General features: G+C 43.8%; 1 protein-coding gene across 4 annotated transcripts in view; it reads right to left on the bottom strand.

Moving 5' to 3' along the window:
• Positions 1 to 311: 311 nt before the first annotated feature.
• LOC111842271 (chemokine-like protein TAFA-1) overlaps positions 312 to 12,668 on the bottom strand; it is a 134,189-nt gene continuing 121,832 nt past the window's right edge. For all 4 annotated transcript variants that reach the window (XR_011991906.1, XR_011991907.1, XM_023808697.2 and 1 more), the window contains one exon: positions 312 to 2,317. Coding sequence is in view for 1 of the 4 variants with exons in the window: in XM_023808697.2 (XP_023664465.1) it covers positions 2,300 to 2,317 (18 nt within the window). In the remaining 3 variants the exon portion in view is untranslated. The remainder of the gene's footprint in view (positions 2,318 to 12,668) is intronic.

Raw genomic sequence — 12,668 nt, forward strand, 5'->3', positions numbered from 1 at the left:
GTAACACGGTACCGGCACCGGTGCTGCGCTCAACTGCAAGGAGGACTGGTCAGCGGCACAGAGGCCTGTCTAGTCCCTTGACATCTGCCCTTCAGAACTGGAGCCAGTCTGAGGTGGACAGGGAGAGTGCCACTTAGGTAGCTCCCGCTCAAAATAGCACAGTTTTCCCCGTTGATCCTGTTCTTAACATAGGTGATGCTGAATATCGCAAAGAATCTTTCTTTTACTTTTGAAAAATGTAAAATTACAAGTCAGTACCAACAAAAGTTTCGTTTTTTTCTCTTTTTAATATTCCATATTTTATACCTCATCAGCTGTGATTCATATTCTTAAATCAAGAGCAGAAGCAATCTCTGCATGCTTTATAACGATATCCACATGTTAATTGCTTTTATCTGTGACATTTTTGTCAGTAAAGAAAAACCAGAAAAGAGAGTTTCTGTTGAACAATAATCAAGGCAGCAATCCTTGAATTATATTCAGGTGACTTTATGCATCCTTGTTTGTTGTGGCATATATTCTAAGAACACTATTTTGCACACAATGAATTGAGAACCTGGACCTCTGTGAGACATGTACTTTCCAATTTGTATTTGAACACTGTGGGGAGTAAAGCTTATGTGACTTGCATACTGACAGTTTGTTTCTGTTAGCATTTAAGATTCACCTGCATGTGTTCCCAGTTTGTCAGTCTAACAAGGTGTGTAAATAATTAAAAATTTGATATCAATTGATACAGATTTCTACGACAGTAAACATCATATAACAAACATTAATCAAAATGTGTGAAATTCCCCTCATTTATGACTAATTTCATCAAACAATCTGGAAGAAATATTTGCTAACACCAGTTACATACAGGGAAAATTGAACACATCAAGCTAAATGAATTAGTGTCAGTATGGTACTCATCCTCATTTTCATCTTCAAATCACTTGTCCTGGTGATGGTCACAGTTGAGCATATATCTTTAAATAAATTCTTTTGGAAAATAATCATGCCATTAAAATCAGAAATAATTACAAACCATAACTGAATGTAATATATCTCATTTTAATGTTCATGATATGCTTGTCATTACTGCACACCTTACAAATGTCAATTTTCAGCTTTCATTTAAAGAATAGCAGTAGTTTAAATTTGTGTCAGTCGTTTTCTTCGGCGTTAAAACTTAAAACATCAATAGTAAATGTTATGGGAGTATGGAGCAGTTTTTTTTTTCTTTTGTAAATATCCTAAGTGAGGCTGATAAAATCAGTACATGTCATCAAATTATAGATACTGTAAATGTTGGAAAAAGACACAATGCTGAAGTGACTGCATTTCAGTCCATTTGTAAAGCAGGTTAGTGTACAAGAACAAGCAGAACTTGTCTACTGTTTGCATTGATTTAAGATCTCTTAAGTCAATATGTGTTTTTCCATCTATGCTAGCCAATGTATATTTCTTTTACAATGAATGTTCTGTCAAAAAAACCAAAGCATTCCGGTCTTGAGCCCAGGCTGCTGTTCCTCCGGCCAGACAGGGAAAGCAAATGGTCAATTAAAAAAGAAAATGGAATTCTTCAAGCATGTGCCGCACATCCCTGGACTGGAAATAGTCTTGTTCTCAGGATGAATGTTGCTGATGTCTGTAGTCACGCTTGTTGCTGTACACAGGGGTGAAGATCACAGATGTATCTACAGTGTCTCTGGACACAAATGAAGCACTAGTGAACTGAACGGAACATGCCAACAAAGAACGTTACACAAATGTCTTTCTGAAGGACACTGACTGAGCTACACATGGACCCATTGTTCCTTTGGCTCCCATCAGACGGGGGAGGAAAAGCACAAGATGCGACCATTGTCCAGACAGGTTTTTTTTTTTGTGCAAGGAGTGTTTGCCACTCTCGCAGGGTTAGAGAGCTGGCGGAGGGCAGAGGCTGAGATCCACAACAGTCCACCCAGAGACTATCCAAACATTAAAGCTTTGGAATTCAGATGCGTACTTCAGTTGAGGAAACAATGTATCTCTCCATTGAATGTTCCATTGTATGTTCCATCGTGCCCCACTACTCCTGTATATCATTTATGAAGTTTAAATGGACAAGACAGAGGGCACTCACACCCGGTATAGAGCTGTTGATCAAAATCTATTATCCTGGGTGGGAAATCCTTGGCAAAATATAGCCTCAGGCAAGCTGGATTTTTCCCTAAAATCAATGCTGTCTTTTAATGATGACCTTGTGTGACCACCTGCAATATGTAGCCCTTGTCAGCGATGGATCTTGTCCATATGTCTTTGAAAGATGTCTTCATTATGTCCGCTTGTTAATCTACAAAGACAAAAGAACAATAAATGTTTTCAATGTGGAAGCTGTAGAACTGTGTGTTATAATTAAACTCTGGTGTGTTGAAAAAACAGTAATGTATATATATATTACATTAGGTGTGATTCTTAACATTTAACCCCTGTTGTTGCACAGTACTGGAAAAAAAGTACTGGGAAATTTTTTTTTATAAATAACAATTTTTTACGCTGGATTTCAACAATTCCAAGAAAGAATCTTTGACGAATGGACAAATCAACAAAACATCTTGAGGCTAGTTGCTTATTTTATGTTTTGACTACAAACAGCAGTTTTGCAAGAGGTAATGTGCTTAAACAAATTATTACAAAAATAATTATTCAGACTTATAATCTGAACAAGATTTATTGTCAAGTTATGAAAGATGTCATTATTATAATTATGTAAAGTGATTACATTTCTATATTTTTATGGAAATAAAATGCAAAAAAATAGATCAAATTACCGCTATCAAAACGTCAAATTAAATCAATTTAATATATACTGTAGCACAGTTCTTTTGTGCCTAACCTACAAAAACTAATTATTCATTAATGTTTTACATAAAGGGTTGAAAACATGGTTGTCTACTTCATAATATATGTAAACAAATTCCAAAGATTTTTTGTCTTTTTTTATCTTTTTACCTGTGTCTAGTAGATGTTAGGCAATTTCTTATGTGATACTTAGTGATTTCTTTTTGCGCAGTGGGTAGATGCAAATGGCAGTTGTCTTGACTCATATTTACTTGCAGTTTACTTTGCTCATTCCGAACAGTCAAAGTTGTTCACATTTTCTCAGCACGGCACTCCTCCCAATTCTTCAAATCTTTTGAGAACTTGCCTTTTTTTTCCTAATCTGCAACTCAACTGATGGTGAGATGATAGGAGAGTCGAAGGAAGAACTGCAGGTACCACCTATTGTTTGAAACTTTAATCATTTTAGCATAGGAGTTACAGGGAGGTAGCCAAGCCCAGTGTTCCATCCAGCACCACAGCCTGCTCCTTGTCATGTTTGAAGGATTACAGAAACCAAAAGAATTTAACTAAATGTGGAAAATTATATACATACTATATATATATATATATATAAAACATGTGAGAGGGCATGGTCATTTCAGAGCAAGTGTGAGGTCAGAGACTAACCCCTCTATTCATGTATAATCAGTTTATAGTTTTATGTAGTGAATTAGGCTTTATGTAGTGTTTGGGGGGTGGCTGGGAGCAATGGCCCAGTCCTCGGGGGGTGTACTGGTTGCTCATTTCAGCTGGAGAACACAACCCACATTTGCATATTGTTTGGTTCGTTTACTTATTCGTACTATGCGGCTGCCAAATAAAATCCAGTCCTTGTATCCTGTGGATATGGTTGCCATCTCAAAGGTAGGGAATTTTTCCACACTATCTATCTTTTTAAAAAAATCTTGAAAATGTAGTTCTGCTTGTCAATGGAGAGGAAAAAAACAACTAGTTGGTGTGTTCTGTGTTTTTTCTATCAATACTGATGTAATTCTAAGAAAGCTCCTTGAAACAGCATAATGCGCAGACGCTTACTGTCAGAAATTGCAGCAGGACTCTTGATTCCACATAAAATGTATTTAGCCAAATTACTGACAGTCTTATCCTCTTTAATATGCTTTTAATGAACCATGCATCTGAGTGATCTCAGTCTGGATTGCTGTTAAGAATAAATAATAGGACATAATAAACTGGAAACAGAGCATAACCAGCTGGTTTTCTTAATTTTTTTTTACAAATGTACATAAATCTAAATTTATAGATATGCAGAACCCATCTGAATGAATCACAGATGCTTTAATTATATTTTTCAAAATATCATTCACGTCCACAGTAAGTTTTCTGAGATGATAATATGTTATTCAAACATGACTGCTGAAGACCAGACATTATTTGTGTCATGTCCCTGCCCGTCTCCTCCCTGTCATGGGCCTAACAACCCATGCTGTTACTCGCTTGCCCCCCTTGTCTTGCCTCTTGTTCCAAACCCCAATGTGGAGCTCACTCCCAGCTGCCTCTTGTTCCATACCCCAATGTGGAGCTCACTCCCAGCTGCCTCTTGTTATCCTCTTGTTAGTCTTTGTACTTAAGAACCTGTTTGTCTCATCATTCCCAGTCCAGTCATCGTCGTCGCACCTTCTTGTTGCTTGCACCCTCCCTTGTTCCAGTCCTCCCATTTTGATCCCTCACAATCCTGTTTCTTTCCAGTCTCTGTTCATTGAGATCAATAAAACCCCTTTTGTTTCACCACAATACCTGCTCTCTAGTGCTTTGTCCCGTAGGTCGTGACAGTTTGCATCAATGAAGATGGCAATAAGGGGCACCAACGTCACACAGCTGCTAACAATCTTGTAACATAAAATTTTAGCACCAAATTAAATGTTTTACACTTTATGTGATGAAGTTTGTAAACAGCACAGTTTAGTCATTTCATAATTTGGATCCAATTAATGAATTAATATCATAAGATTCATAGTAGGTAGCACAACATTACCGCTTTGCTGTCACCTCATGTTGGGCTGGTCGTCGAAAACAAATGAATGAATACTTTCAAATAACTGAGAGTAAATGCTTGACAAGTATTTTGCCACTGCTTCAATCTCTAGATCTCATCTTTGATTTATGTTTATGTGTCTGTTGTCATGCCCTGCCCATCTGCTCCTCCTGTTTCCTCCCTAGCATGGCCCTAATGAGCCACGCCTGTTATGGATTTATCTTACCTCTTGTTCCTGTCCATGTGTTACTCACTCCAGCTGCCTCTCATTTGCTCCCTCATTAGTCTTGTACAAAAGTACTTCCTAGTGTTCCTGTGTTCCCACGTCCTGTCATTAACAACAATCCTTCCCTGCAGTAGCTTTCTTGTTTTGACCCCTCATGGTCTGGTTTGGTTTTTCCCTGCTCCCGTTTTGATTTCACGCAAACCACTTATGTTCTTCAGATACCTGTTTTCGATTCCTTTGGCTACTGGTCATGACAAAATGACAGGTCTCAGCAAGCTACCTAGCTCTTCTCCCACCAGGGTCCCAGCTTCAAGGACCCTCTGCCCACCCCAGGAAGAGCTATCAATAATCCCCCCGAGGTCTGATCAATGCCTGTTGTTCCAGGCTTACCTAGCTCTGCTCATGAGAGAATGGCCCATCTCCAGGAGTTACAGGGGTGCACAGAAGCCCTCTCTCTGGAGTTTGATATCAAGGAGATGATGGCAAGGTTCTCTTGGAGGTCCTCACAGAAGATGTGAGCACGCTGCTCCCCGGGGATGTTGAGTCCATCACGGAGACAGAGCCCGCCAACTCCCCACCGCTGACCATGAGGCAGTCTGCCTCCTATTCACCACCAGAAACAGGACAGCATGCCACTTTTCTGGGGCCAGCTGCAGTCTCGCCACTTCTTGCAGACCTGCCTGCTGGCTCCCCACCGTTCACTGTGGAGGCAGACCCTAAAGAAGCAGACTGAACTCATGCCAGAGCCTGACCCCGAGTGCTTCCATGCTCCGGCTCCTGGCCCAGAACAGTGCCGCCCAGTCCGTGCTCCAGACTTCTGGCACAGCGAGAGCCTGTCTCTGGCTCCACTCAGCTACAGTAGCTTCCAATCTGCCCAAGCCTTAAACTAGAAAAAGAACGCTTCCGTGCCCGGCCCAGGAGAGCCCACCTCTGTGCCTGATCCAGTGAGGGCTGCTTCGGCTGCACACCAAGCTTCTGGACCAAAAAGGCCAGCAATCCCAGTCCAGAGAGGGCTGCTTTGCTGTCCTATCTGCCTCCAGGTGTCCTGGTTGCGCCTCACTTGCCTCCAGGTGTCCCAGCTGTGCCTTGCTCACCTCCAGGTGTCCCAACTTCACTCCATTTGCCTCCAGATGTCCTTGCTTTACCCCACTTGCTTCTTGCTGTCCCCTTGGATCTGGCCCTGCTCCCTAATGTCCAGTTGGCACCTACCTCACAGTCCTCTGATGCCCATTCGGTGCCTGCCTTTCTGTCCCCTGGTGTCCAGTTGGCGTCTGCCTAGCTATCCCCTGATGCCCAATCAGCACTCGCCTTGCTATCCCATGAGGTCCCATCAGCGCTCACCTCATCTTTTCCTGTTGTCGTTCAGGAGCCCGCCTCATCTTCACCCAGGTGAGTGCCACGTCATTTCCTGTCATCGCCCAGGCACCTGCCCAACTGCAGCTGTGGTTAGGCTAATGTCTTACTCCCGGCTGAAGCCAGCCTGGGGTGGTTTGACCCTGACAATGCCCAGCTGGAGGACTTGTGTGGGACAGTGGGACCCTCTGGGCCTTGCCCTTAGTCATGCTCTGTGGGCTCCTGCCTTGATTCCACATCCGCACCGACCTGGTCTTAAGTCTCGGTGCAGTCAAAGGTTGGGGTATGGAAGAGGGGCTGGCCGAGTCTCCGTCTCGAAGAGAGGGAGATGGGGGCATGCTGTTCTGGCCAGCTGCCCAGACCCAGGTCTGTCCAGAGAGGTCCACTCTGACAGCTCTCCTGCTGTAATCCAAGGGAGAGAATTCCCAGTGCCCTCCAGGTCTGGCCCTGCGGTAACTGCGGCTCCCTCCTTCTCCTGTCCCTGTCTCTGCTCTAGTCCTGCAATCCTCTCATTGTCCTCCAGCTCCAGTCCTCCAATCACCTAGTCGTCCTCCTGCTCCAATTCCACTGTCACCTTGGCACCGTCCAGTCCTGCTGTACCCTTGGCACCACCTGGCCCTGCAATCCCGTCAGGGCCATCCAGTCCTGCTGGCTCTCTGAAGCCCAAGAGGATCCGTATCTTTGAGTCGGCCCTCAGCTTCTCAGGGCTCAGAAGGATCCCCTGCCAAACCCTGTTCCCGTCGATCATGCCCCAGTTCTTGTTCCATGCTCCTGGCCTGTGTTTAGCTTGTTCAGGGCCCCCTGTGGTCCTCTCCTGTCCATTTGTCCCTGTCCTTGTGGTTCCCTAACCTATGTGTCCTGTCCTGGTGGGTATCGTTTGTCTTGTCTCCCTGGCTGTCCCTAGTCTTTCCCTGGTCTATTCATTGCCCCTAGTGGTGTCCTGTGTCTGGTCTCATGTCTGTTGTCATCCATCTAGTGTTCCACCTTGTCTTGTGTGGTTCTGTCCTGTCCACCATGTGCCCTGTCATCCCCTATCTAGACCGGAGTCCCATTTGTTTCCAGTTCTGTTGTTTGGTCCCTTTGGCCCCCTCCTCTGTTGGTCCTTCAAGCCCAGGGAACACACTTCGAGAGGGGGGTACAATCATGCCCTGCCCATCTGACTCTCCTGTTTCCTCCCTAGCATGGCCCTAACAAGCCTTGCCTGTTAAGCGTTTGTCTTCCCTCTCGTTTCTGCCCTTGTGTTACTCACTCCAATGTTTGGCATGATTGAAAGATAATTTATTTATTTATATATATATATATATATATATATATATATTACATACATATACAAGAGAAACTATTTTTTAAGACAGTATTTTCATTTATGTTTGTACTTCACCAATTTCCCTATTTTGTTTTTCTCATGATTTGTAAAACATGCATTTTACTACCAGTTAATCTGCCAGCAAATCATTTTGCTCTGAAACTGAACAGCAGATGGCCTAGATTACAGATTGTTCTTAAGCCTGTTTGGATTTTATGAGGCACCTTATGCTTTTCAAATATGAAATATGTGTAGCTAGTGCCATGCAGGACACTGTTTAGAGGCTGTCTTTGATATGTACGTATCCGACATTCAGCAAATAAATGTGTCATTTGTTTGAAATCCTCCTGGGTTTCCTCCTGACTAAAAAGACACGCAAAAACATTGTCATGTTATTATTATTTTTTGGATGTGCTAGGTTCTGCTTTTAAAATACAAAGTAATATGTAAATTGTGATTAAGACAAACAGGAAGAGACAATGTCTGTGCTGTGTATGGCGGGTGTGTGTGTGTGTGTGTGTGTGTGTGCGTGTGCGTGTGTGTGCGTGTGCGTGTGTGTGCGTGTGTGTGTGTGTGTGTGGGAGGGGGGGGGGGTGTTCACACCCATTCACTGCCTCACAAAAACAATAATACCTCACTCCTGTTTGTGAGGTAATTTCTTTCCAAAAGACACAAAGACCGAGAGAGGTGAGTACAACGAGGCACCTGCAACTAATTGTCACTCTAATGAGGGATTCACAACCTGAATCATAAGAATAAAGAAATGTACAGTACAGCTGGTGATATCAGACCTCAGTTCAGTTATTCAGCCATAGTGATACATTTCTGTAAATTTAAGAATGCTTTTATTTGTGATGATTATTTATAATACAATAATAATACAATATAATACAATATCTCATCTAATTTGTTGAATAATGTACTGAAAGTGAAAAACATTTACCCGTCGTAAAGTCAAAATATCATAACATGGACCATCGTAACCCAGGGAGTGTCTGTAATGACTGACTGAGATCAAAATCATGCTGTCATTCATTTTTATGGATGCACCATGCAAAACAAAAAACTGAAGGAACTAATTTTTTATTTTTCCATAATTACATCATTCCTTTTGCTCAAATGTTAACTGCATATCACATATATTTTTACATAATTAGGAATTTGTCTTGGTCTGCCAAATCTGGTTTTAGCGGAGTTTAGGACTATGGATGTCAGGACTAGGAGGGAAAAATCTTGGCTCTACTACAGTGGCTCGGAACATGGCTCAGTATGCATATGCAACATTTTGGATAATCTAGGAAAATAAGATATCCACTTTAAAGTGGAGAGTTGCCAGCAATTCATGTCATCAAACTTCACTGTGACATGAGAAAGAGTAAATCTAAAAAAGGTTATTGATCTTCCATTTATTTGTGTAAGCCAAATAATATGTGTTTGCCTTGTAGAATTCAATTTGATATTTCAAATCGTACATCTTGTCACCTCTTCCCATGAATGGGAAATAACTGTAATTAATACTAGATGCGGAAGTGTGAATTAGGCATTGCATGCATAGATCAAAATATGTAAATAGCCTATAGTCATGAAAATGCAATATGACATAATGGTGTTCCTGCTTGTAACTCTATAAAAAGAAGGATTTGAAGGGAATGAGTTTTCAAGGACTGCCAAAATTATTTTTACTTTTCTACTTGTTTGGACTTTGTGTACTGTCTTTGCACTTTGCCTGTTTTGCATTTGAAGTACAGTATGTTAATCTATTCTACATACCATGCTGCTGCATGCTCAAGAATTTCCCCTGGGACCATTAAAGTTTATCTTGTTATCTAATTTTGTCCAGGATGGTGGCTGTTTTCTTATCCGATTTAGGCTTCTAAGAGCCAATCTTTTGCAATTAAGTGCTGGTGTGGGCCCAGCATTAGGAAGACTAACTCGGGCTGCAGCTGTACATATACAGGTCCTGACTATGCTTGGCTTTATGGTAACAGGCACCTACCAACTGAAAATGGCAAACAGATGGTGGATATCCCGCACAACCATCAGCTCCTTCACACCTAATGCAATTGGAGCAATCGACTGCACTCACATTCTGATAGGGCACCTAATGCAAATGAAGCTGCTTTTGTCAATCGAAAAGCAGTTTCATTCTATTACTGTGCAATTCAATTGTGACGCCGATATGGCATTAGAAAATATCGTAGCTTGATTGCCTGGGTTCAATTCATGATTCATTAATTTTGAGTTCCACGTACCACATCACTATCTCCCAACTGCTCAGACAGGGCACCAAATAATAGGGGTTCCCTATTACAGATGCTATACGCATGTTGAAGTTTAATGCCGCAAATGTGGTTTTACCCCAAACAGTTACAGTTGCACTGGCCCTGTGCACAGCATGCTGTTTATTTCCCTCTATTTTCTGATCTGCCCACTTCTTCATGTTGGGCATAGTGCGTTCTGTAGAGAAGTTCCTGCAGTGGTGATGTGTTGCTGTTGACCTTTTCTTGTTTGTGATACCAGTGCTTAGACCACCAAATATAACATTTTGTCATGTATCTACCTCTGATAGGAGCAACTCAACCTCACATTGTTCAAGAATCTTCTTAGCTTTTTTATATATCACTTACAGTTGCTATCATGAGATTTTGAAACAAAAAAGCTTGATTTGTGTATTATATGAGCATGCAGCTCATATGCATCGTCTTATGTCCTGCCCGTCATGTCTGCCTGACCCTCCTTTCTCCTCCTTGACGTGGCCTCGATGAGCTACGGCTCTTGCTTGTTACCTTGTTAGTCTTTGTATTTAAGTACCTGTGTATCTCAGCCACAGTCTGCTCAATGACATCACTCCTCTTGTCTGCTCGTGTCCATCCCCGTACTAACCTTCTCCTTTTGACCCATCGCGGTCCCATTTGTTTTCCAGCCCCTTTTCTCTCAGCACCTGCCCTCGAGTCCTTTGGTTTTCAGTCACGAAAGAATGACAGGACCTCCCAAAAAACCCCAGCAGCCTGCACCCCTACTCCAGCTTCCATACCTCCCTGCATCCAGCATGCTGGATACCCTGACTGCCTCAAATGTGAGGACTAAAGAGGTTACCAGTGCTGTGGGAGCCACGCCACCTTCAAGCTGAGGACTTCTTCTCCCTCCTTGGTTCCCACCTGGAGTGCAGTAGTAATCCCATGGTCTGGAGGATCCCCAAGGCTGAGGATCTCTTCCGGGATGCAGGGAAGGTGCTAGTGAGACTCACCCCGCATGTGAATCCCCAGGAGGCAGAGAAGGTTCATCACTTATTAGCCGACATGCGGTGGATAGTTTAGCGTGAGACCACTCAACCTGCCGCCTCACCACCGCGTGAAACTGTTCAACCTGCCACCTCTCCGCAGCACCCGCTGGTTGGAAAAGCAGAGTATGCTGGCCGTGCCCATGGCTGCTGCCTCTAGAGCATGGTCCAGGAGAGGCCACTGACCAAAATTCTGTCCTTGCCTTCGATGCACCCAGAAAGGGCCACTCTACTCGTGCTCTAGGCGCCTGGTCCAGCCATGCTGTCCCGCAGGGAAACCCAGTGGTCGCATCCGGTGTCTCAGCTGTACCCAACTCGCTTCCAGGTTTCCCGGCTGCACCCTACTTGTCTCCAGGTGTCCCATCAGCTCCAACCTCATCTCCTGCTGTCCCTTACGCTCCTGCCTTGTCTCCAGGTGTTCCGTCAGCACCCACCTTGTCTCCATCGTGTCTCACTGGTGGTCTCCTCATCCCCTGCAGGTTTATGCCCAGCCGATGCCCAACTCCACCATCGCCACCGGGCTGATGCCTGACTCCATGGTTGCCACCAGGCCGGACTGAGTTGACCCAGAAGATGCCCTGCTGGAGGACTTAGAATGGGACTCTCTGGGCCTTGTCATAAGTCCCACTCTGCCTCGATGGCCTCTGCCTCACCGGTGATCGGACTCAGGAGGGTCCGCGTCCCGGGGTCTAGCTCCCAGGGGTCCAGAAGATTTCCAGGATGTTTCCCACTTCCTCCGGTCAAGCCTTGGTCCCTGTCCTGCCTTAGTTTTGTCCTGGCCTGTGTCCCCTGTGACCCTCTGTTGTGTTTCCATCCCTGTCACCGTGGCTTCTCTACCTGTCCGCCCTGTCCAGGTGTGTCTTCTTGGGTGTCCTTTCTGCTGTTCCTGGCTTTGCCTTGGTCTGCTCCATGCCCTTAATTATGTCATGTATCTTGTTCTGTGTGCTGGGTTTTGTCCTTCTGGTGTGTCCAGGTGTGGTTTATTCAGTTTGTCTCAGTCTCTCCTGCTCCCTGTTGATGTTTGGCATTTGTCCCTCTGGTTCCTGGTCTGTTCCTGGTCCCCGGTTCTGTTCCATGTTTAATCTGTCTTCCTTGTTGTTCTTTTAGTCCAACCCTTGCCTGTTCCATCTCCTTTATCGTGCTGTGTATCTTGTTACATGTACCCTGTTGGTCCTACCGTTATCTGTACTGTCTCCGGCCCTGTGTGTGTTCACCCTGGTGTCTGGTCCCCTTCCCTGTCTGATCTTCGTGCCCATAGGGTATGCCTCGGGGGGGGTACTTTTACATCCTGCTTGTCATGTCTGCCTCACTCTCCCGTCTCCTCCATGACGTGACCCTGATGAGTCACACCTGTTGCTTGTTACCCCTTGTTAGTCTTTTTAAGTACCTGTGTGTCTCATCAGCCCCAATCCAGTCATTGATGTCATTCCTCTTGTGTCCTTTCCCATACTCGCCTTCTTGTTTTAACTCTTCATGGTCCCGGTTGTTTTCCAGCCTCTGTTCGGATTTAGTCAGATAGAGCCCCTTTTCTTTCTCCCAACGCCTGTCCTCATTTGATAAAAATGATAAAGATTTAAATGATTCAGAACAATTGCTGTATTTTTATGATTATTTTAGTATGGTTTGAATTTGATGAATAGGCAAAGTTATGGTTTGCTATTGT

The sequence above is a fragment of the Paramormyrops kingsleyae genome, chromosome 6, assembly GCF_048594095.1.
Source record: "Paramormyrops kingsleyae isolate MSU_618 chromosome 6, PKINGS_0.4, whole genome shotgun sequence".
NCBI classification, from domain to species: Eukaryota; Metazoa; Chordata; class Actinopteri; order Osteoglossiformes; family Mormyridae; genus Paramormyrops; species Paramormyrops kingsleyae.